The sequence below is a fragment of the Scyliorhinus canicula genome, chromosome 4, assembly GCF_902713615.1.
Source record: "Scyliorhinus canicula chromosome 4, sScyCan1.1, whole genome shotgun sequence".
NCBI classification, from domain to species: domain Eukaryota; kingdom Metazoa; phylum Chordata; class Chondrichthyes; order Carcharhiniformes; family Scyliorhinidae; genus Scyliorhinus; species Scyliorhinus canicula.
In genome coordinates, this window is record NC_052149.1 from 18,373,581 (window position 1) to 18,399,704 (window position 26,124).

The 26,124-nt window shown below is 45.5% G+C and overlaps 1 protein-coding gene across 3 annotated transcripts in view; it reads left to right on the plus strand.

Moving 5' to 3' along the window:
• Nucleotides 1–26,124, plus strand: part of LOC119964389 (volume-regulated anion channel subunit LRRC8C-like) — a 145,481-nt gene that overhangs the window by 109,921 nt on the left and 9,436 nt on the right. For all 3 annotated transcript variants that reach the window (XM_038793792.1, XM_038793793.1, XM_038793794.1), the window contains exons 2-3: nt 1,992–2,131; nt 6,832–9,147. In XM_038793792.1, coding sequence (XP_038649720.1) covers nt 1,994–2,131; nt 6,832–9,147 — 2,454 coding nt within the window. In that variant the 5' untranslated portion in view covers nt 1,992–1,993. The remainder of the gene's footprint in view (nt 1–1,991; nt 2,132–6,831; nt 9,148–26,124) is intronic.

Consider the following 26,124-nt stretch of genomic DNA (forward strand, 5'->3'; position numbering starts at 1 on the left):
TGTGGAATTTTATATTGAGGTATTTATATACTGTGTGCTGTTTTTAAAAATAAATTTAGAGTACCCAATTATTTTTTCCCAATTAAGGGGAAATTTAGCATGGCCAATCCACCTAACCTGCACATCTTTGGGCAGATACGGGGAGAATGTGCAAATTCCACACGGACGGTGGCTCAGGCCCAGGATCGAAACCGGGTCCTCAGCGCCTTAGGCAGCAATGCTAACCACTGCATCATCGTGCCGCCCTGTGTTTGCTATTTTTGGCCCCGTGAAATGTATTTAATTTCACACTGCCTGCTGTCTTACAAAAATAAGAAAACCATACTTTGCTGCTTTCCTCGTACTCTGAAAATCATTGAAGCGTGATCGTTTGAAACTCTGCCAGATAGGAAAGCATGGGATGAAAAAAAGAGACCATTTCAGCTCTTTGGTATCATTATTTCCATAATTCAATCCACTATTTAACCTCCTCCTTACAACCATGTAAATTAGGGAAAAAACTCCAGAATGCCTGTGTAACCTGTTCATGTTAGATGGGGTGCTTGTATAACTTCAGCAGTACACGTATCTTTATGTTGCACGCAGCATTTAATTACCTTCTGCTGTACTTATAACTCACAAATCACAAATCAATTCCTAACAATCTATTCATCTAATTCTCTCTTTGATAATGCCATTGTCTATTCCAATAAGCTGGTGATGGGTGAAATAATTCTAATCTTGCCTGGGACTTGTTATGTTTTCTACTCATCCTCTAAATTTATACCAGAAATCTAAGTTAAAGAACCAGCTTGTGCCAACAGTATCGATTCCACTCAACATTCTAAGACCTCGGCGCATGTTCTCTCAAACTTTTTTTTGCCTAATGAATATAAGATTGGATTTCTATGTGTCTTCCTAGGGCTCTAATTCCGAAAATCATTGTTGCTCTCCTGTAAACCTCCAACACATCAGTGTCCTATTAAAGATCGGTGCATTGATCTGAACACAATTTTTAAAGTATGACTTTACCAATGTTCCAATTAAACAAGGTGACAGTAGCACAATTATACCCAGTTTTAAAATTCTCATGTAGCTTTCAAAAACCCTACATGCTCTCACCCCTCCCTTTCCTTGTGACCCACTCAATTTCCACAGTCCTCCAAAAAGCTGCACTCTGCTAATCCTGGACACCTGAGCATCCCTGATGTTAATCACTCCACCTCTGGTGGTTCTACCTTTAGCTGCCTCTGGGCCCCAGCCTATAGAATTCCCTCCCTAAACCTCTCTGCCTCTCTACTCCTCTTTTCTCTTTGAAGATGCTCCTTAAAATCAACCTTTTGACCAAGGTTTTGGTCAGCTGTTCTGACGTCTCCTTAAGTGGTTTGTGTCAAAAATTGTTCGACAATGCCTAAATGGGGCCGCACAGTAAAACAGTGGGTAGCACTGTTGCTTCACAGCTCCAGGGTCCTAGGTTCAATTCCCGGCATCGGTTACTGTATGGGAGACACTTGGGGAGACACGTTCTCCCTGTGTCTGTGTGGGTTTCCTCCAGGTGCTCCGCTTTCCTCCCACAAGTCCCGAAAGACGTGCTGTTATGCAATTTGGACATTCTGAATTCTCCCTCTACCCGGCCAGGCGCCGGAATGTGGCGACGAGGGGCTTTTCACAGTAACTTCATTGCAGTGTGCCTACAAGTAAGCCTACTTGTAACAATAAAGATTATTAATAATATTATTATATCCATTCAAAGTTCCATTCAAATACAAGGGCCGGATTCACCTTTCCAGCCGGCAGCGCAGCCCCACCTGCGGGTTACCTGGCGGCATGGAGTGGCTTCAATGTAAATCCCATTTTCAAGCAGTGGGAAGACAGAATCTCACTGCCAGCGAACAGTGGGCCACCACGAAACACACGGCTGGAGGACCGGAGAATCCAGCCTGAGTTATTTTTGTGATGAGATGTTTGGTGCCAATGATTTATATAACTAGTAACATCTTTTGTTCCTTCAGGTATGTTTTCAGTGGTTGAGCTGAAATATTTTGGAGACCAAAGAGCTACATTTAAAATCTTGAAACCATGGTGGGATGTTTTCACAGATTATTTAACTATTCTGATGCTAATGGTAGCAGTTTTTGGAGGGACATTACAGGTAACACATTGTTTGGATTCACAAGTATGTATATAATATGGATGCATTCACGCTGCTCTGATTTATCTGGTTTATGAAGTGTCCATTTGAACCAAATTGTTTTTGTAATGATGTTCAATGTAATGCTGTTTCAGAGATAAAGTAGATTTTCTCATGGTTTGCATAGATTTCAAGGAACAGAGGGGTTCAAACCCTCTAAACTCTGGAACAAGTAATGTGGCATTCTGCTATCATCATTGTAAACCAAATTATTATGACTAATGTAGCTACACTTTCTAATCACAAGTAATTTAAATAAATATTTGGACTAGGTAATATACCTGTCCACTTTCATGAAACATACACTAATTTTTATATATTTGGTTTGGATGCTTATCCTTGTCTAGTTTACTTGATTACCTGAATAAATTACTTCTAGCAACATTTTCATGTGGGGTTGAACGCTTGAAAATGTAAATAAGCTGGGGCAGCACGGTGGCGCAGTGGTTGGCATTGCTGCCTCACGGCGCCGAGGTCCAAGGTTCGATCCCAGCTCTGGGTCACTTTCCGTGTGGAGTTTGCACCATGTTTGCGTGGGTTTCGCCCCCACAACCCAAAGATGTGCAGGGTAGGTGGATTGGCCACGCTAAATTATCCCTTAATTGGAAAAAATGAATTGGGTACATTAAATTTATAAAAAAAAGAAAATGTAAAGAAGATCAATCTTTTTTTAGTTCAAAACATAAAACATGGGTGAAATAAAGGAAATCTGAACTCTTGGGTTCAGTTCCAACTTTATTACTTTGTATAATCTATAAATTGATATTACCCATATATGGTTTCAATAATATGTAACATATTAATTAACATATTAATTAAAAATAACAGCAGTTGCATTTATTTATAGACTACTTAAATACTGTCATTTGAGGTTAAAATTGTCACATAATTCATAAAATGATAGCAATGCATACTGGGCACAAAAGCAGAAAATACTGGACAATCTGAGCAGGTCTGACAGCATCTGTGGAGAGATGCTGCCAGACCTGCTGAGATTGTCCAGTATTTTCTGCTTTTGTTTCAGATACTGGAAGCAGTTAGATTGATTTAGATTGCTACCATGTATACTGTGGGCACAATCTACCTGAATGGAAACAGAGTCCCATAGTGCGTGATTAGCCGGCTGTTTCCCGGCACTTGGAGTGCCGAGAAGTACCACACTATCAAAGGCCAGTCAGATAGATCGGGGGCCTCAGTGGGGAACACCCAACGAGGCCGCACTTAGGCCTGCTTTCTGCATATTTTTTTTTTAATTTAGAAAACCCAATTAATTTTTTCCAATTAAGGGGCAGTTTAGCGTGGTCAATCCATCTACCCTGCACATCTTTGGGTTGTGGGGGCGAAACCCACGCAAACACGGGACGAATGTGCAAACGGACAGTGACCCAGGGCGGGGATCGAACCTGGGACCTCGGCGCCGTGAGGCAGCAGTGCTAACCCACTGCACCACCGTGCTGCCCTGGCCTGCATTCTGCACTGAGGAGCTCTGCCCGGTGGAACTCTTCAATGCAGGGAGAGTGCGGGGTGCCATTTAAAAATGGCGTCCCGATCTCTCGACATCCTGATTCATCCCTAACCCTCACCCTCCAACCATTGTCCCCCGGCATCTGTGCAGGGCACCCATGGCCTGTCCTGCAAAAATGCCAGCTTGGCACCACCCCTGGCAGTGCCACCTGGGTACCTTGGTAGTGCCAGGCTAGCATTCAGGTGGCATTGTCAAGGTGCCCAGGTGACACCAGCAGTGACAGGGTATCACCCTGCTCAGAGGCAAGCACCTGGAAACATCCGATCCCCTGGGAGACCCCTACGAGTATCATTCTGTCTGGTCCCATTTGTGGGGACCAGCATCTAATGGCGTTCACCTGAGGTCCCACGCCTTGGATAGATCTCGGGAATGCATATTCCAGTGAGAATTGCTGTCTTACTCTAATATGCAGATTTACTAGAAAGTGACCCTGCACACAATCTAACGCGATCCCACGAGGCGTGGCAAGCCAGGTTGTTCCTGGAAGAGGGATCTACCGGCATCCACCGACCTTCTTCAAAATAACAACCATTTGTTTGCCATAAACTCATCCACAGATTTACTAATCTAATGAACTCCCACTTTACCTGCAGAGTGATAAAAATTAAACAAAACTAAATTATAGGGAAGCACGGTGGCACAGTGGTTAGAACAGCTGCCTCACAGCGTCAAGGTCCCAGGTTCGATCCTGGCTCTGGGTCACTGTCCGTGTTTGCTTGGGTTTCGCCCCCATAACCCAAAAGATGTGCAGGGTAGGTGGATTGGCCACGCTAAATTGCCCCATAATTGGAAAAAATTAATTGGGTACTCTAAATTTTTTAAAAAATTAAATGATCACTCTTTTATCTCTTGTAGCCACCCACACATACAAAGATGTTAGCGAACTGACAGCATAGAAGCTGTTGACCATACTCCACTTCTTTAACAATAATTCTGAAGCACTGCATTTTACTTTTGAGGTGGTTTCCTTCCCAGCCCTCCATGTACCATACACTGGGCAATGCGCCTTTTTTCTTTCATATTTTTCCTCCATTTCCAGACTTGTGCAGACACAATGGGTCAAATAGCCTTCTGCGCTGTAAGAATTTTGTAATTCTGTGATTTCAGCAGCATCCACAATACTTTATTATCTATAAAGCACTTTGGAATGTCCTGAGTTCATGAATGATGCCAAAGAAACATAAGCCTGCTCTCTCTTCATTCTTTTTTTCATTTAATTAACGCAGCTCTCAGTAATCGGTTACACAACGTACTGTTCAACTGTTACATGTTACATGTTACCCATTGTATTGGAACAGACTAGGGGCATGTTTGAGGCCACCAAGCTGTACTCTGTTGATGTTCGCCATGGCCATACCCTGGGCTTTCCTTTCCCTTGGTACCCTTTGGTTCCTCTGCCCTACTTTCCCTGTACTCTGTGTGATGTTTCCCCTCCCCCTTTTCCTTCCCCCCCCTCTTTTTCTTTTGTCTGTTTTGCTGTCCCCCCTCCCTTATTGATTGCTGATCACAAACAGGTCTTCAAACAGGTTGGTAAATTGTTTTTATGTGTTGCAGAAGCCTTCCTCTGATCCTCTCATGGCAAATTTTGTCTTTTCCAATTTGAAGAAATCTGCTAAGTTGGACAGCGACCTTGTGTGGTGCTGCTGATCTCCAGCCGAGCAGAAGTGTCCGGTGGGAAATCAGGGAGGCAAAGGCAAGGGTGGCTTCCCCTCGCCCTGTAAAGAGATCTGGCTGTTCCGCTACCCCAAAGACAGTCCATTAGTGGCATGGCTCCATCCTGACCCCCACAACTTTGGACATGGCCTCGGATCAGTCTGGGACATGACCAGAACATGTGGATGTGATTGGCCGGGCCTCCCTGGCCTCATTCACTTTTGTCTTCCACCTCCGGGAAGAACCCGCTCAGGCACCCTGTGCAGTACCTTTAGCTGTGTTAGGCTCAGCCCTGCACATAAGGAGGTGGAGTTCACCCCAAGCAGTGCTTCTATCGAGAGTCCTCTCCCTACCACTATGCCCAACTCCTCTTCCCACTTGTCCCGTGTCTCGTCCAGCGAGGCCCTTACCTCCTTTAGCAGTTGTCCGTACATATCAACACAGTTACTGTCCCTAGTTCGTCTGATGTTAAAGGTCTGTCCAGTAGGGTGTCCGGGTAGCTGGGGGAACGTTGCGGTCTCCTTGCGGACGAAGTTCCTTCGTTGAATGTATCTGAGCTTGTTCCCTTTCGGGAGCTGAAGCTTGTCCGTTAGTTCCCCCAGGGTCGATACTCTGCTGTCTACGTATATGTCCCCTACCGTCAGTACCCTGTCTCCACCGTTTAAAGTTGCATGGGTGAATTTATGGGGCGGGTTTCTCCGTTTCTGCGGCTAAGTGGCGGCTCGAACGGGGAATCCGCGTGAGGTTTCCTCTGCGCACCTGTCTGTCCTTCCGATAGGGCGCATATCCTTGGATATTTAGATCCCAGACTCAATCACCTTGCAACCACGGCTCTGTGATGCCCACAACATCATACCCGTCAATTTCAATGTGCACTACAAGCTCATTTACCTTGTTTCGTATATTGTGCGCATTTAGGTACAACTGCCCCCTTCTCATAGATGTCCCCTTACCTGCTGTGCCTGAAATTCGATTCCTGCCGCTTTCCATACTCTGTTCTATTACTTGTTCTGGAAACTTTACCAATCTCCACTGAGTCCTCCCCCAAGGGCCGAGGCTTCTGCAACTCTACCTCCTGGATCCCTCCACCTGCCTCACTCATAGTTACACCATCCTGTCCCTGATCATTGGCTGAATTCAAGGCAATTAATCTAAGGGGTGTGACTGCCTCTTGTGTCCCCCTGCCAGGTGTATTGCAGCGCCAGAAGCTCAGACTCCAGCTCATCAACTCTGAGCTTAAGTCCCTCAAGCAACCGACATTTGCTATAGATGTGTTCACTAGGAATCACAATGGGGTCCAACAGCTCCCACAATCTCCACCCAGTCCAAAAACAACTGTTCAACACCACTATTTGTTTCCTGTCATCAGCCAGTTTTGCATCCATGTTGCTACTGTCCCATTTATACCACAAGCACTAACTTTGCTCACAAGTATGTTGTGCAGCATTTTGTCAAATTTTCTTTATCTTTTGTATTTGAACAGATATCAACAGACAAGATCATTTGTGTCCCTGTACCAGAAGGCTTCTCAATGACCACCATGCAATGGAACAAAAGTGCTCTTAAAGGTCTTAAGCTAAATAGTTTTGATTCTGGATTTAAGACCGACTTGGACCGTGAACAATACAATTTAATGGATCAGTATTGTTATGATCATGCAATTCAGTGGTATTCAAAATATTTCCCATACATAGCTATCATTCACACCCTTGTATTTTTGATAAGCAGTAACTTCTGGTTCAAATTTCCAGGAACAAGTTCCAAAATTGAACATTTTATATCAATCCTTGGAAAATGTTTAGATTCTCAATGGACCACTAAGGCACTTTCAGAAACTGTTTATGAAGATTCAGATCTACAAATTCCACAAAGAACAGTTTTATCAACTGAACCATCCGTATCTTGCTCTTTAAACCTACAACAATCCTCTGATACTGCCCTATTACTGGGACAAAAGGAATCCAGTAATGACAGGATATGTGAGAATGAAGCACAAGCATCATTGTGCAAACCTCCATCTAAGACTTTCAAAACTGTTGGAGGTGGTGTTTATGGTCATGCTGCAGTGAAAATCCTCGATAAAAAAGAGGGTGAACAAGCAAAAGCATTGTTTGAAAAAGTCAAAAAGTTTCGTCTTCACACAGAAGAAGGTCATATTCTTTATATGATGTACATAAGACAAACTATTTTGCGTTCTGTTCAAACAATTCTCATTCTCGCCTATTTTGTAACTCGGATTCCTAAAATGAAACACATTGTCCACTGTGTCGATAAAATTCATATCACAGGCTTCACAGAATTTTTCTGCATCCATGGTCTTTGGAGGATATTCAGGATGTTGTCTATCGTGTATGTAGTTGTCATATTCATTTATTGTATAACTTGCACCTACACATTGTACTGGATCTTCTATTTTAAACTGAAGGAATATTCATTTGCATATGTCAGAGAAGAAACTGGAATTGATGACATTCCTGATGTGAAGAATGACTTTGCATTTTTACTACATCTGATTGACCAATATGATAAACTATATGCTCGAAAGTTTGCTGTGTTTCTGTCTGATGTTAGTGAAAACAAACTCCGTCAACTAAACCTGAGCTATGAGTGGACACACGAGAAGCTTCAACAACGTATCGTTACTAATGAAGACAACAAAACCGAATTACATCTCTTTATGCTACCTGGTATTCCCAATAATGTTTATGATATTTATAATCTGGAAGTATTAAAGTTAGAATTTATTAAGGATGTCTCAATTAGTGCAGCCATTTCACAACAAACTTCACTTCAAGAACTGTGGGTATATAACTGTATAATAAAGGTAGAAAATCGAGCACTTGCATTTTTAAAAGACACAATAACAATTTTAAGAGTTCGGTTTGCAAATGCTTATGAAATACCACAATGGATGTACTGTCTGAAGAATCTCCGTGAACTATACCTGGAAGGAAACTTATTAATCGACAATAAAACTTCCATTGTCCTGCAGTCTTTATGTGACTTAGAACGTCTTAAATCTTTGCACCTGAAATCCAATGTCACCAAAATACCAGCAGCGGTCATTGATGTTGCCCATCACCTTCAGCACCTCTCAATTCACAATCAGGGCAAAAAGTTCACCACTCTTAATGGCCTTAGGAAGATGCTTTGCCTGTCTGTTCTAAAGCTGTATAACTGTGATCTTGAGAGGATCCCAAGTGCTATATTTAGTTTGAGCAATCTTCAGGAATTGGACCTCAAAGACAACAATCTGAGAACATTAGAGGAACTGGCTAGTTTTCAGCATCTTCGCAAACTCACCACACTCAAACTTCATCACAATAAAATTACACAGATTCCTCTATACATTGCCAAGGCTAGCTCACTGGAAATGCTTTATTTGACCAAAAATGATATTACTTTTCTTCCATCAAATCTATTTAAGCTAACCAGGCTGCGACATCTTGAAATTGGTCACAATAATATTACAAGCATTCCCACTGAAATAGAACAACTGGAAGACCTTCATTACTTTGACATTGAAAGCAACAAAGTATCTGAGCTACCTTTTGAACTGTTTTACTGCACAAAGCTGAGAGTGCTGATACTTTCACACAACCTTTTGACATCCATTCCACCAAAGGTGAAAAATTTGACACAACTGCGGCAACTGGATCTGAAAGGGAACAAATTGCAATACTTGCCACCTGAGCTAGCAAAGTGTCAGTGTTTGAAGAGGAGTCAATTGAATGTGGAAGAGGACATTTTCAACACACTTCCATATGATATCAGAGAAGAGTTTCTAAACAGAATCTAGGTAAAAAGAAGTAAACTTCAATACTTCGATTAAGGTCAAATTAACCATTTTCCTCAGATTTTTAGGCAAATCAGAAGTGCATACTGATTGAATAGATCCTTGTGTTTTTATATTCAACCACAGCAAATTTTTCAAATCAGGTCCTTCACTTTTATAGTATCTTTAATGTAGTGAAATATTTCAAGATGAACACACTCGAAAAAGATATGCCAGCTGGATCAAAAGAAGAGTTAAAGGAGGCCAAATAGAAAAATAGTGTTTTTTAACAACAGATACCGAAGTGTGAAGCTCAGTTGGCTATGGTTCTGCCAAAGGGCCATGAGGACAAGGGGAGGCAGAATAGGAAGAACAGAGAGCAAGCCGAATGCGAGGATTTCTCAGAGAGGGGGGAGAAGAAGAGAGACGAGGAGGGATTTCTAGAAGGGGGTGGTAAATTCAATGTATTAGTGAACAGGGGGCCAATAGAAACTGACAATTTATGTATTGCGAAGCATCCGAGCTTTTGAGAAATGGCATCTGTGGAGACAGATGCTTGATGAAATGGTTGTTAGAGAAATCTGGAGGTGACAAATCTGTGGATGAGAGTTCAATAGCAATCGGTAGAGACACTTGGGTAGATAAACAGGCAATCTTAGGATCAAATGGTAGGATTATGGGGAGAGAGCAACAGGGTGGGACTAATTTGATAGCTCTCAAAAAGCTGCAAGGATATAATGAGATAAATTGTGTTTCTGTGCAGTAGGATTTTATGATTTTTGCGAACAAATTGGAGAAGGTTCTAGTTTATCCTAAGCTTAACATCAGACAAACAGTTATACAGTGATTAAAGACTTGAAGGTGCAGACTGCATGTGGAGTATATTTACAGATGTCTGTTGAAGGGAAGGGTACAGATAAGGAATCAAGTTTGTGGAGCACAACTGAGGTGACATAGCAGCGGAGAAACCAAACTGAACTTGTGATTAAAATAGTGATTGACTATGTCAGAAATTGGGACAAGGAGATGGTGGCCAGGAGTTGAATCTGGAAGGGTTCAAAGCTTTAAGATACGAGTCCCATGGCAGGGGTGAATTGCTGATAATGATGGAGTTTGGAACAAAACTACAGATTATTTGCTCAAGAGAGATGGGTGGGGGTATTGATAGCTACTGAAGCAGCTAAACAGATGTTTAATGTAAGAAAATCCTTGAAATAGTTTATATAGGGTCTGATCTTCCGACCTCGCTGTGCTGGAAAAGCAGCTCGCCGCAGCATGGCCAGTGAAAGCCAGGAGACCCTGCTACCGGGATCTACCCGGCTCGCAACGCCTTGCAAGATTCAACGTAATCTCACGAGATGTTGCAATAGGAATTCCGTCCATAATGGGCGGGATCAGTTTTTGGCAAATCTGCATATTAAAGCAAGGCCTCACATTGCCCTGTTTTTTATAAATTGGGAGCTCTGCTCACCAGAACTCCCCGTTGTAGCGAGAGATCAGGACACCATTTTTAAATGGTGTCACGATTTTGAAGTACACAAAAAAATCCCTGACCTCCCACCAGCACGAACACAACATGGGAGAGCCTCCACCCCGCGCAACACTCACACCGGGTTACCCCAGCCTGATCGCTCATGTGTAAAAAATGCCAGCTTGGCAGTGCCAACCTGGCAGAGTCTCTTTCAGTGCAGTGCCATCTGGGCACCATGGCAGTGCCAGGCTGGCACCCAGGTTGGCAGTGCCAGGTTTCCCACATGACACCAGCAGTGCCAGGGCACCACCCTGCCCAAAGGGCATGCAGCTGGGGACCTCCAATCCCCTTGGAGACCCCCACGAGTGCCCTTTTGGGAAGATCGCACCCATAGTCTCCACGATATCCCATGAGCAATATCGCAGTTTAGCTATGAAGAATAAAATGTTGTTCTGTTTTTGGTGATCCAGCCAGATGTTTTGGTACTAGTTTACAACAAGGCCATTTTTGTGCTAGCTATGTTAAAGCTGGCAGGATTCAATGTTGGAATTCTACTGAGGGAAGAACAGATTTTATGGCAAATGTTGGGGATTTGCTAGCGATGTGGGCATTGAAGGCAGAAGTAATGAAGTTGATGAGCAAATTGAGTAGACAAGTTGTACCAAGAGAGCAGAGAAAGTTGGAAATTAAAGTGAAGCAGAATTAATTGAATAGTGAAAGTTGGTGGCAATAAAATTGCAAGCAGAGAGCCAGATGCGGATGTTGATATACCTTATATAAGTTTGAATCACGACAGGAGTGGAGAAAAATCTGATTTAAGAGATGTTGACTTCACTGCGCTCGAGAAAAATGAGGCCAGTGAATAGTGGGAGAGGCCGAAAACAAGAAATGCGCCAGATGCCAAACAGTTAGCGATGCAACCAGCCCGTTCCCCTGGGCAAAATCAGGATCTCACCAAGGCATGCCGAGAAACCAATTATCACCACTTAAGCCCTATTTCCATACAGTTTATGGGAGCCATCCCTTATCCAATGACCTCCCATGATTCATTGGCCTCCCCAGCAAGTGGTCACACAACAACAGCCAGAACAGTGGCATCACAACTGGCTCTGTTGCTCAGCAGGGGAGGACAAAGTGCAGGAGAGCGATAGTTATTGGGGACTCTATAGTAAGGGGCATAGATAGGTGCTTCTGTGGACGTGAAAGAGACTTCAGGATGGCATGGTGCCGGGGCCAAGGATTTCTCTGAACGAACACAGGGCATCCCAAAGAAGGAGGCCGAACAGCCAGAGATCGTAGTACACATAGGTACTAACGGCATAGGCAGGAAGAGTGATGAGGGCCTGCAGAAGGAGTTTAGGGAGTTAGGCAGTAAGCTACAAAGCAGGGCCTCTAGGGTTGTAATTTCCGGATTCTCCCTGTGCCACGTGCCAGCGAGGCTAGAAATTGGAGGATAGTGCAGCTAAACGCGTGGCTAAACTCGTGTGTAGGAGGGAGGGTCCAGATTTTTGGACCATTGGGATCTCTTCCGGGGCAGGTGGGACCTGTACAAGAAGGACGGGTTGCATCTAAACTGGAGGAGCACCGATATCCTGGCTGGGAGGTTTGCTAGAGCCACTTGGGAGGATTTAAATTAGTATGGCGGGGGGTGGGAACCAGAATGTGAGCTTACAAGGTGTATTAATTGAAGGCGAAATAGAGAACCAAAATAAAAGAACAACATCGTCCTCAGGCAGGGCAGAAAAGGTGACAAGTGTGAAAAGGGAGGTGGTCAATGCAGGATTGAGGGCATTGTACCTAAATGTGTGCAGTATATGGAACAAGGTAAATGACCTTGTTGCGCTCATTGAAACTGGACGGTATGAAGTTGTGGGCATCAGAGAGATGTGGCTGCAAGGGGATCAGGGCTGGGATCTAAATATCCAAGGATATGTGTCCTATCGAAAGGACAGGCAGATGGTCAAAGGGGGCGGGATTGCATTGTTAGTAAGGAATGAAGTTACATCGATAGAAAGGAGCAATATAGGATCAGAACGCATAGAATCTCTGTGGGTAGAGTTGAGGAATCGCAAACGTAAAAAGACCCTGATGGGAGTTATGTGCAGTCCCCCAAGTAGTAGTCAGGATGTGGGGCAGAAAATAAATCGGGAGATAGAAAAGGCATGTAAAAAAGGCAATAATACAATAATCATGGGGGACTTCAATATGCAGGTGGACTAGGAAAATCAGGTTGGTAGTGGATCATAAGGAAAGGAATTTGTGGAATATCGAAGAGATGATTTTTGGGTGCAGCTTGTGACAGAGCCTACTAGGGAACAGTCAAATCTGGATTTGGTGATGTGTAATGAGGCAGACTTGATTAGGGAACCCTTCGGGAGCAGTGATCACAATATGATAGAATTTACTCTGCAGTTTGAGAGGGAGAAGCTGCAATCAGATGTAATGGTATTACAATTAAATAAGGGTAACTACAAAGATATGAGGGAGGAGCTGGCCAGAGTTGATTGGAAAAGGAGCCTAGCAGGGAAGACGGTGGAACAGCAATGGCAGGAGTTTTTAATAATAATAATCGCTTATCGTCACAAGTAGGCTTCAATGAAGTTACTGTGAAAAGCCCCTAGTCACCACATTCTGGCGCCTGCTCGGGGAGGCCGGTACAGGAATTTAACCTGCGTTGCTGGCATTGTTCTGCAGTACAATCCAGCTGTTTAGCCCACTGTGCTAAACCAGCCCCTGGATGGGGTTATTCAGGAAGCACAACAGAAATTCATCCCAAGAAGGAGGAAACATGCTAAGGGGAGGACAAGGCATCCATGGCTGACGAGTGAGGTCAAGGACAGCATAAAAGCTAAAGAAAAAGCATACAACGTGGCGAGGATTAGTGGGAAGCCAGAGGACTGTGACGCCTTTAAAAGCGAGTAGAGGACAACTAAAAAAGCAATAAGAAGGGAGAAGATGAAGTATGAGTACAAGCTAGCGAGTAATATAAAGGAACATATATAAGGTGAGAGAGAGGCAAAAATAGACATTGGACCACTGGAAAATGTGGCTGGAGAAGTAATAGGAAACAAAGAAATGGCAGATGAACTGAATAGTTACTTTGCATCAGTCTTCAAGGTGGAAGACACCAGTGGGATGCCAGAGAACCAGGGGGCAGAGGTGAGTGCAGTGACCATTACTAAAGAGAAGGTTCTGGGGAAACTGAAGGTGGATAAATCACCTGGACCGGATGGACTACACCCAGGGTTCTAAAAGAGATAGCTGAGGAGATTGTGGAGGCATTGGTGATGATCTTTCAGGAATCACTGGAGGCAAGAAGGGTCCCAGAGGACTGAAAAGTGGCTCATGTAACACCCCTGTTTAAGAAGGGAGGGTGGCAGAAGACGGGAAATTATAGGCTGGTTAGCCTGACTTCGGTCATTGGTAAGATTTTAGAGTCCATTATGAAAGATGAGATCGCGGAATCATAGAATCATAAAATCTACAGTGCAGAAGGAGGCCACTCAGCCCATCGAGTCTGCACCGACCCTTGGAAAGAACACCCCACTCAAGCACACACCTCCTCCACCCCATTCCCTCAACACAGTAACCCAAATTAACCTTTTTGGACACTAGGGGCAATTTAGCATGGCTAATCCACCTAACCCACACATCTTTGGACTGTGGGAGGAAACCAGAGCACCCGGAGGAAACCCACGCACACATGGGGAGAACGCGCAGACTCCACACAGACAGTGACCCAAGCCGGAAATCGAACCTGGGACCGTGGAGCTGTGAAGCAACTGTGCTAACCACTATACTACCTTGCTGCCCAGTGTACTTGGAAGTGCATGATAAAATAGGACTGAGTCAGCATGGCTTCGTCAAGGGGAGGTCATGTCTGACAAATCTGTTAGAGTTCTTTGAGGAAGTAACAAGGAAGTTAGACAAAGGAGAACCAGTGGATGTGATTTACTTAGATTTCCAGAAGGTCTTTGGCAAGGTGCCGCATAGCAGACTATTAAATAAGTTAAGAGCCCATGGTGCTAAGGGTAATATCCTGGCATGGATAGAAAATTGGCTGACTGGCAGAAGGCAGTGAGTGGAATAAAGGGGACGTTTTCAGGATGGTAGCTGGTGACTAGTGGTGTACCTCAGGGATCGGTGCTTGGACCACAACTTTTCACAATATACATTAATGATCTGGAGAAAGGAACTGAAGGCATTGTTGCTACGTTTGCAGATGATACAAAGATCTGCAGAGGGGCAGATGGTATTGAGGAAGCAGGCGGGCTGCAGAAGGATTTGGACAGGCAAGGAGAGTGGGCAAAGAAGTGTGAGGTTATGCACTTTGAAAGGAGAAATGGAGGCATAGGGATTTACTTCTGAGGCTATATAAGGCTCTGGTCAGACCCCATTTGGAGTATTGTGAGCAGTTTTGGGCCCCGTATGTAAAGAAGGATGTGCTGGCCTTGGAAGGGGTCCTGAGGAGGTTCACATGAATGATCCCTGGAATGAAGAACTTGTCGTATGAGGAACGGTTGAGGACTCTGGCTCGTACTTGTTGGAGTTTAGAAGGATGAGAGGGGATCTTATTGAAACTTACAAGACTGCAATGCCTGGATAGAGTGGACGTGGAGAGGATGTTTCCACTTGTAGGAAAAACTAGAACCAGAGGACACCATCTCAGACTAAAGGGACAATCCTTTAAAACAGAGACGAGGAGAAATTTCTTCAGCCAGAGGGTGGTGAATCTGTGGAACTCTGCCGCAGAAGGCTGTGGAGGCCAAATCACTGAGTGCCTTTAAGATAGAGATAGATAGGTTCTTGATTAATATGGGGATCAGGGGTTATGGGGAGAAGGCAGGAGAATGGGGATGAGAATGATATCAGCCATGATTCAATGGCGGGGCAGATTCGAAGGGCCCAGTGGCCTAATTCTGCTCCTATGTCTTATGGTCTTATGGAATGACCTCCTTCTGCACTATAAATTCTATGTTCTATCAGAATTAGATATGGACACAGTAAAACACATTAAGGATGGGACAAAGAAAGTTAAAAGGACTAGCCTTAAGGTTTTTCTATTTTCTAAATGGGAAGATGCTTAGGAAATCAGCAGCACAAAGGGACTTGGGAGTCCTTGTTCACTGTTCTCTTAAGGTTAATGTGCAGGTTCAATCGGCAGTTAGGAAGGCAAATGCAATGTTAGCATTCATATCGAGAGGGCTAGAATACAAGAGCAGGGATGTACTTCTGAGGCTATGTAAGGCTCTGGTCAGACCCCATTTGGAGTATCGGGAGCAGTTTTGGGCCCCGTATCTCAGGAAGGATGTGCTGGCCTTGGAAAGGGTCTAGAGGAGGTTCACAAGATTGATCCCTGGAATGAAGAGCTGTTGTATGAGGAACGGTTGTGAACTCTGGGTCTGTACTCATTGGAGTTTAGAAGGATGAGGGGTAATCTTATTGAAACTTACAGGATACTGCATGGCTTGGATAGAATGGACGTGGAGAGGATGTTTCCACTAATAGGAAAAACTAGAACCAGAGGACTCAATCTCAGACTAAAGTGACAATCCTTTAAAACAGAGATGAGGTGGAATTTCTTCAGCCAGAGGGTGGTGAATCTGTGGGACGCTTTGCCGCAGAAGGCTTTGGAGGCCAAAAAACTTTGGAGGCCAAAAAACATCGAGGGCCGAAGGGCCTGTTCTGTGCTGTACTGTTCTATGTTCCATGTCTTTAAGACAGAGATAGATAGTTTTTTGATCAATAAGGCGATCGGGAGTTATGGGGAGAAGGCAGAAGAATGGGGATGAGAAAAATATTAGACATGATTGAATGGCGGAGCAGATTCGATAGGCCGAGTGGCCTAATTCTGCTCCTATGTCTTATTGTCTTATGGGTCAATTACTACTTTTTTAAAGACGCGAACCTGGCAGAAGAACTGTGGGGAGCCGAGGTGGTGAGTAGCCATCTTTGCTTGGAGACAATGAGCCTTGGGGCGCTGGGTTTGCTGCTCCGGGTGTGGGGGAGACACTGGAGGCAAACGCTTGCGGCACCATTATGCCAACCCCTGGATCATGTATATCCGTCCCGGGGGCAAGCCTAGCCTCTGCCCCACCGACCACCCATAAACTCTTCCTTTCTTTTTCTTGTTTTTTTTAATCTAGATGTGATGTCAGGGAAGGCAGTACAATGCTCCTCCTGCAGAATGTTTGAGGTGAGGGACGCCGTCGGCGTCCCTGCTGATTTAATCTGTGGGAAGTGCACCCAACTCCAGCTCCTCAAAAACCGTGTTAGGGAACTGGAGCTGGATGAACTTCGGATCATTCGGGAGGCAGAGGGGGTCATAGATAGAAGCTTCAGGGAAGTAGTTACGCCAAAGAATAAAGATAGATGGGTGACGGTGAGAGGGGCTGGGGATAAGCAGTCAGTACAGGGATCCCCTGTGGTTGTTCCCCTTAGTAACAGGTATACCGCTTTGGATACTGTTGGGGGGGACAACTTACCAGGGGTCAGCCATGGGGTACAGGCCTCTGGCACAGAGTCTGTCCCTGTTGCTCAGAAGGGAAGGGGGGAAAGGAATAGAACATTAGTCATTGGAGACTCCATACTTAGGGGGATAGATAGGAGATTCTGTGGGAACGAGAGAGACTCGCGGTTGGTGTGTTGCCTCCCAGGTGCCAGGGTCCGCGATGTCTCAGATCATGTTTTCGGGATCCTTAAGGGGGAGGGGGAGCAGCCCCCAGTCATGGTCCACATAGGTACCAACAACATAGATAGGAAAAGGGATAGGGATGTAAGGCAGGAATTCAGGGAGCTAGGGTGGAAACTTAGAGCTAGAACAAATAGAGTTATTATCTCTGGGTTGTTACCCGTGCTACGTGCTAGCGAGTCGAGGAATAGGGAGAGAGAGCAATTGAACACGTGGCTGCAGGGATGGTACAGGAGGGAGGGTTTCAGATTTCTGGATAATTGGGGCTCATTCTGGGGTAGGTGGGACCTCTACAAACGGGATGGTCTACACCTGGACCAGAGGGGTACTAATATCCTCGGGGGGAGGTTTGCTAATGTTCTTCGGGAGGGTTTAAACTAGTTCAGCAGGGGATTGGGAATCTGAATTGTAGCTCCAGAACACAAGAAGCTGAGAGTAGTGAGGTCATGAGTAAGGTTTCAAAGTTGCAGGAGTGTACCAGCAGGAAGGAAGGTGGTCTAAAGTGTGTCTACTTCAATGCCAGGAGCATCCGGAATAAGGTGGGTGAGCTTGCGGCATGGGTTAGTACCTGGGACTTCGATGTTGTGGCCGTTTCGGAGACATGGATAGAGCAGGGCGAGGAATGGTTGTTGCAGGTGCCGGGGTTTAGATATTTCAGTAAGTTCAGGGAAGGTGGTAAGAGAGGGGGAGGGGTGGCAATGTTAGTCAAGGACAGTATTACGGTGGCTGAGAGGACATTTGATGAGGACTCGAATACTGAGGTAGTATGGGCTGAGTTAAGAAACAGGAAAGGAGAGGTCACCCTGTTAGGGCTTTTCTATAGGCCTCCGAAAAGTTCCAGAGATGTAGAGGAAAGGATTGCAAAGATGATTCTGGATAGGAGCGAAAATAACAGGGTAGTTGTTATGGGGGACTTTAACTTTCCAAATATTGACTGGAAACACTATAGTTCGAGTACTTTAGATGGATCCGTTTTTGTCCAATGTGTGCAAGAGGGTTTCCTGATGCAGTATGTAGATAGGCCAACAAGAGGTGAGGCCGTATTGGATTTGGTACTGGGTAATGAACCAGGACAGGTGTTAGATTTGGAGGTAGGTGAGCATTTTGGTGATAGTGACCATAATTCAATTACGTTTACTTTCGCGATGGAAAGGGATAGGTATACACCGCAGAGCAAGAGTTATTGCTGGGGGAAAGGCAATTATGATGCGATGAGGCAAGACTTCGGATGCATCGCCAGGAGAGGAAAACTGCAGGGGATGGACACAATGGAAATGTGAGCATGTTCAAGGAACAGCTACTGCGTGTCCTTGATAAGTATGTACCTGTTAGGCAGGGAGGAAGTGGTCGAGTGAGGGAACCATGGGTTACTAAAGCAGTTGAAACACTTGTCAAGAGGAAGAAGGAGGCTTATGTGAAGATGAGACGTGATGGTTCAGTTGGGTCGCTTGAGAGTTACAAGTTAGCTAGGAGGGCTCTAAAGAGAGAGCTAAGAAGAGCCAAGCGAGGACATGAGAAGTCTTTGGCAGGTAGGATCAAGGATAACCCTAAAACTTTCTATAGGTATGTCAGGAATAAAAGAATGACTAAGGTAAGAGTAGGGCCAGTCAAGGACAGTAGTGGGAAGTTGTGCGTAGAGTACGAGGAGATAGGAGAGGTGCTAAATGAGTATTTATCGTCAGTATTCACACAGGAAAAAGACAAAGTTGTCGAGGAGAATACTGAGATACAGGCTACTAGACTAGAAGGGCTCGATGTTCATAAGGAGGAGGTGTTAGCAATTCTGGAAAATGTGAAAATAGATAAGTCCCCTGGGCCGGATGGGATTTATCCTAAGATTCTCTGGGAAGCTAGGGAGGAGATTGCTGAGCCTTTGGCTTTGATCTTTAAGTCATCTTTTTCTACAGGAATAGTGCCAGAGGACTGGAGGATAGCAAATGTTGTCCCCATGTACAAGAAGGGGGGTAGAGATAACCCCGGTAACTATAGACCAGTGAGCTTTACTTCTGTTGTGGGAAAAGTCTTGGAAAGGTTTATAAGAGATAGGATGTATAATCATCTGGAAAGGAATAATTTGATTAGAGATAGTCAACATGGTTTTGTGAAGGGTATGTCGTGCCTTACAAACCTCATTGAGTTCTTCGAGAAGGTGAGCAAACAGGTGGATGAGGGTAAAGCAGTTGATGTGGTGTATATGGATTTCAGTAAAGCGTTTGATAAGGTTCCCCACGGTAGGCTATTGCAGAAAATACAGAGCCATGGGATTCAGGGTGATTTAGCAGTTTGGATCAGAAATTGGCTAGCTGATAGAAGACAAAGAGTGGTGGTTGATGGGAAATGCTCTGACTGGTGTCCAGTTACTAGTGGTGTGCCACAAGGATCTGTTTTGGGGCGGTTGCTGTTTGTAATTTTTATAAATGACCTGGAGGAGGGCGTAGAAGGATGGGTGAGTAAATTTGCAGATGACACTAAAGTCGGTGGAGTTGTGAACAGTGCAGAAGGATGTTACAAGTTACAGAGGGACATAGATAAGCTGCAGAGCTGGGCTGACAGGTGGCAAATGGAGTTTAATGCAGAAAAGTGTGAGGTGATTCATTTTGGAAGGAATAACAGGAAGGCAGAGTACTGGGCTAATGGTAAGATTCTTGGTAGTGTGGACGAGCAGAGTGATCTCGGTGTCCATGTCCATAGATCCCTGAAAGTTGCCACCCAGGTTGAGAGGGTTGTTAAGAAGGCGTACGGTGTGTTAGCTTTTATTGGTAGAGGAATTGAGTTTCGGAGCCATGAGGTCGCATTTGGAGTATTGTGTGCAGTTCTGGTCGCCACATTATAGGAAGGATGTGGAAGCATTGGAAAGGGTACAGAGGAGATTTACAAGAATGTTGCCTGGTATGGAGGGAAGATGATATGAGGAAAGGCTGAAGGACTTGAGGCTGTTTTCGTTAGAGAGAAGAAGGTTAAGAGGGGACTTAATTGAGGCATACAAGATGATCAGAGGATTAGATAGGGTGGACATTGAGAGCCTTTTTCCTCGGATGGTGATGTCCAGCATGAGGGGACATAGCTTTAAATTGAGGGGAGATAGATATAGGACAGATGTCAGAGGTAGGTTCTTTACTCAGAGAGTAGTAAGGGCGTGGAATGCCTTGCCTGCAACAGTAGTGGACTCGCCAACACTAAACGCATTCAAATGGTCATTGGATAGGCATATGGACGATAAGAGAATAGTGTAGAGGGACTTTAGAAGGGTTTCAGAGGATGGTGCAACGTCGTGGGCCGAAGGGTCTGTACTGCGCTATAACGTTCTGTGTTCTATGTTCTAAACCCCACCGACTGCCGAGGCCTCTGGCTTTGCAGCTGAAGGCTATTGCTAATTGGGAATTGGCTATCATAGTTAAGAGAGAACTTCACAAGTGGATTCGCGTGGATGGGCAGGCCATGTAGCATGTGGGAATCATTACCTAACATCCCAATCAGACCGTAATGCCTGGACACTGCTTGAATACTGTGGGAGGCAACACCACCACGCAGCATCCAACATCTGAGCACCCAGCACCGGGGACATGCCAACGGCTGGAGGTTGGGTGAGCGCAACGGGATGGGTCCATGGCCAGGTCCAGGTGATGCTATAAGCGGCTGTTGGGGGAGATAGAAACATGGAAAATTGGTGTAGGACTAGGCCCTTCGGCCCTTCGAGCCTGCACCACCATTCAATATGATCATGGCTGTTCATGCAAATTCGGTATCCCACTCCTGCTTTCTCCCCATACCCCTCGATCCCTTTAACCACAAGAGCCAGGTCCAACTGAGTCGTGAATATATCAAACAAACTGGCCCCAACAGCTTTCTGTGGTAGAGAATTCCACAAGTTCACAACTCTGAGAGAGGAAGTTCTTCCTCATCTCAGTCCTGAATGGCTTACCCCATATTCGTAGGCTGTGACCCCTAGTTCTGGACGTCCTCAACATTGGGAACATTCTTCCGACATCTTGCCTGTCCAGTCCCATCAGGATTTTATATGTTTCTGTGAGATCCCCTCTCATTCTTCTAAACTCCAGTGAATACAAGCCCAGTCAATCCAGTCTTTCTTCATATGTCAGTCCTGCCATCCCGGGAATTAGTTTGGGGAACCTTCGCTGGCCACCCTCAATAGCAAGAATGTCCTTCCTCAAACTAGGAGACCAAAACTGCACACAATGCTCAAGGTGTGGCCTCACCAAGGCTGTATATAACTACAGCAAGATATCCCTACTCCTGCATTTAAATCCTCTCACTATTAAGGCCAGCATGCCATTAGATTTCCTCACCGCCTGCTGTACCTGCATACCAACCTTCAGTGACTGTTCCACCATGACACCCAGGTCTCGTTGTACATCCCCTTTTCCTAAACTGCCACCATTCAGATAATAATCTGAATGTTTAGCACAGGGCTAAATTGATGGCTTTGAAAGCAGACCAAGGCAGGCCCAGCAGCACGGTTCGATTCTCGTATCAGCCTCCCCGAACAGGCGCCGGAATGTGGCGACTAGGGGCTTTTCACAGTAACTTCATTTGAAGCCTACTTGTGACAATAAGCGATTTTCATTTCATTCATTTCATTCATTTCATTTCATTTTCATTTCATTTCATTTCATTTTCATTTCATAATCTGCCTTCCTGTTTTTGCCATCAAAGTGGATGACCTCACATTTACCCAAATTATATTGTATTTGTCAAGTATTTGCAAATGCAGCCAGCCTGTCCCAGTCACCCTGCAGCCTCTTTGCATCCTCCTCACACCACACACTGCCACCCAGCTTAGTGTCATTGGCAAATTTGGCGATATTGCATGCAATTCCTTCGTCCAAATCATTAATGTATATTGTGAACAGCTGGGGTCCCAGCACAGAATTCTGCGGTACCCCACTAGCCACTGCCTGCCACTCTGAAAAGGACCCGTTTAATCCCACTCTCTGCTTCCTGTTTGCCAACCAGGTCTCTATCCACATCAATATATAACCCCCAACATCATGAGCTTTAATTTTGCTCACTAATTTCTTGTGCGGGACCTTGTCAAAAGCCGTTTGAAAGTCCAGATACACAACATCCACTGGCTCACCATTTTCCCCTCTACTGGTCACATCCTCAAAAAATTCCAGATTTGTCAAGCATGATTTCCCTTTAGTGAATCCATGCTGACTTGGACCAATCTTGTCCCCACTTTCCAACTGCTCAGTTATTTTATCCTTAATTGACTCCAGCATTTTCCCCACCACCGATGTCAGGCTAATCGGTCTATAATTCTCTGTTTTCCCACCCTTCTTTTTTAAAAAGTGGGGTTACATTAGCCACCCTCCAATCCACTGGAGCTCTTCCGGAGTCTCTCGAATGCTGGAAAATGATCACCAATGCTTCCATTATTTCTAAGGCCACTTCCTTAAGTACTCTGGGATTCAGAGCACCAGGGAGAGAGAAAGCAAAGAGAGCTTTGACAAAGGGTCATCTGGACTCGAAATGTTAGCTCTTTTCTCTCCCTACAGATGCTGCCAGACCTGGAGATTTTCAAGCATTTTCTCTTTGGTTTCAGATTCCAGCATCCACAGTAATTTGCTTTTATGCAGAGCACCAGGCCTTGGGGACTTATCAGGTTCTAATCCTGTCTATTTCCTGACTAATAACGATTTCCTTCAGTTCTTCCTTCATGCTAGACCCTATGTCCGCTTGTATTTCCAGAAGGTTATTTGTGTCCTTCTCACTGAAGACTGATCCAAAGTAATTGTTCAACTGGTCTGCTATCTCATTGTTGCCCATTATGAATTCACCTGATTCTAACTGTAAGGGACCTACATTTGTCTTCACCAGTCTTTTTCTCTTCACATATCTATAGAAGCATTTGCAGTCAGTTTTTATGTTTTCTGCAAGCTTACTCTCGTATTCTATTTTCCACTTCAGAATTAAACCCTTTGTCCTCCTTTGCTGAATTTTAAATTTCTCCCAGTCCTCAGGCTTGCTGCTTTTTTTTGGCCAATTTATATGCCTCCTCTTTGGCTTTTCCACTATCCCTGATTTCCCTTATTAGCCATGGTTGAGCGACCTTCCCTGTCTTACTCTTGCACCAGACAGTGGTGTACAATTGTTGAAGTTCATCCATGTGTTCTTTAAATGTCTGCCATTGCCTATCCACCATCAATCCCTTAAGTATCCTTTGCCAATGCCACCAAAGTTAGCCTTCTTTAAGTTCAGGACGCTAGTCTCAGACTTAACTGTGTCACCCTCCAATAAATGAAGAATTCTACCATATTATGGTCACTCTTCCCTAAAGGATCTTGCACCACAATGTTGCGAATTAATTCTCTCTCATTGTACAATACCCAGTCTAGATGGCCTGCTCTCTAGTTGGTTCCTCGACATATTGGTTGAGAAAACCATCCCTCATACATTCCAGGAAATCCTCCTCCATCGCATAGCTACCAGTTTGATTAGCCCAATTAATATGCAGATTGAAGTCACCCATAATAACTGCACACAGCTCTAATTTCCTGTTTGATGCCATCCCCAACCTCACAACTACTGTTTGGTGGTCTGTACACAACTCCCAGTAACATTTTTTGCCCTTTGGTTTCCACAGCTCCACTCATACAGTTTACACATTGTCCAGGCTAATGTCCTTCCTTACAATTGTATTAATCTCTTTAACCAACAATGTTACCTTACCTCCCTTTCCTTTCCTTTTATCTTTCCTGAATATTGAATACCCCGGATGTTGAGTTCCTATCCTTGGTCACCCGGGAGCCAGGTCTCCGTGATCTCAATTACTTCACATCCGTTAATGATGGTCAGCGCAGTTAATTCATCAACCTAATTACAAATGTTCACCGCATTGAGACATAGAGACTTCAGGCTTTTTTTGTGGACAGAGTCTGGGGTCCAATGAGGGGGTCCCGCTGCGGCCAGGAATGCGTGGGCAAGGCATTCCGGGTGTGCGGACGGGGGATCAATGGAGGAACAGAGGGTCCCGAGGTGGGAGCCACCAATGCTTGTCAGTCCACTGTCCTCTCCCAATGCCTTAGAGATATTGAATGCTCTGGCAGGGATTTTGAACCCAGCAGAACTTGCCCTAGTGGACGGTGCACCACCTGTGTCATGTCTTCGCAGACTTGGCACCATGTGGAGGAGGACACCCGTTCCCGGTGGCTGTGAAAGTCACCACAGCTCTGAACATTTATGCCTCGGAGACCTTCCAGGGCTCAAGCGGGGATCTGTGCGGCATTTCACAGGCCACATCACTCAGCAGCATCCGACAGGTCATGGATGCCCTGTTTGCCCGGACGGAAAGTTCGATCAACTTCGACATGGACCAAGCCTAACAGGATGCCCGGGCAGCAGGATTCACCGCCATTGGCAGGATGTCCCAGGTCCAGGAGGTAGTGGACGGTATGCATGTTGCCCTGGAGCTCACCGGGCCATCTGAGAGTGCCCTACATTAACAGAAAGGAGTTCCACTCCCTGAACAAACAGCTTGTGTATGACCACCACATGAAAATTATGCATGTGTGCACAATTCCTGGGGGGGTGTGCATGATAGTTATATCCTGGGGCTGTCAGTCATCCCCGACCTCTTTGAGGACCACCCCAGGATGGGCGGCAGGCTCTTGGGGAATAATAATAATCTTTATTAGTGTCACAAGTAGGCTTACATTAACACTGCAATGAAGTTACTGTGAAAAGCCCCTCGTCGCCAAACTCCGGCGCCTGTTCAGGTAAACAGAGGGAGAATTCAGAATGTCCAATTCACCTCATGGCACGTCTTTCGGGTCTTGTGGGAGGAAATCGGAGCACCCAGAGGAACGCAGACAAGGGGAGAATGTGCAGACTCTGCACAGACAGTGACCCAAGCGGGAATCAAACCTGGGACCCTGGTGCTGTGAAGCATCAGTGCTAACCACTGTGCTACTGTGTCATCCAGGGGGACCCACTGAGGACTTGGCCAATGATGCCAACATGGAGACCGAAGCATGACTAAGTACAATGAGGCTCATACAGCCATCCAGACCGTGATTGAGTGGTGCATCGGGCTGCTCAAGCTGCGGGTCCGATGCCTGGACCGCTCCGGTGATGCACTCCAGTACACCCCCGGAGGGTTGCCCGCTTTGTGGTGGTGTGCTGAATTTTTCACAACCTCGCACAGCAGCGGCACGACGAGAAGGAAGTTGGTGATGAGGAACGAGAGTGATGAGGCGGCATCAGGCCAGCAGGGGCTGGAGGATGAGACGGAGGCTGCAGGACAGGCGGCAGCAGCGAGGGCCCAGCAAGCCTGGAGGGCCAGGGCGGCCCTCATACTCGCCCGATTCACTTAGTACACGGCCTGGTCTGTCATCGATACCTTCCCCACTCCCATTTCCCAACCTCCCAGGGTCTGTGTCTGTGATGAACGGTATTAATAACTGCTGTAAACGGCACCTGACCTTTAATATCTTGCCCCTTTAAGATGCTTGGAACCCTGGGGGACTCCGCCTCTGGCTACGCCCCCAGGAAACGGTATATAGGATAAGGCTCCATGTGGTGAGCACACTTCTCTCGGATGCTGTTCAGTTCTCTGTAGATTAAAGCCTTTTGATTACCGACCTTGCTCTCGTGTCGTAATTGAGGGTGCCTCAGTGTCACAGCATTCCAGGGTGCTGGGACTGTGTTGGCACCGTCAGCGGGTTATTGTCGAGAGCAGGGGGGTGATGATAACCTGCAGAGAACTGAGCGCCAGTGCTCCTCAATCAATGCCATAGTCTGACCTCTGCCTGTCTGATGAGTGCTCACAACTCCCGTCAACTGCACGCGGTGTGCCGGGAGAGATGCCTGGAGAGAT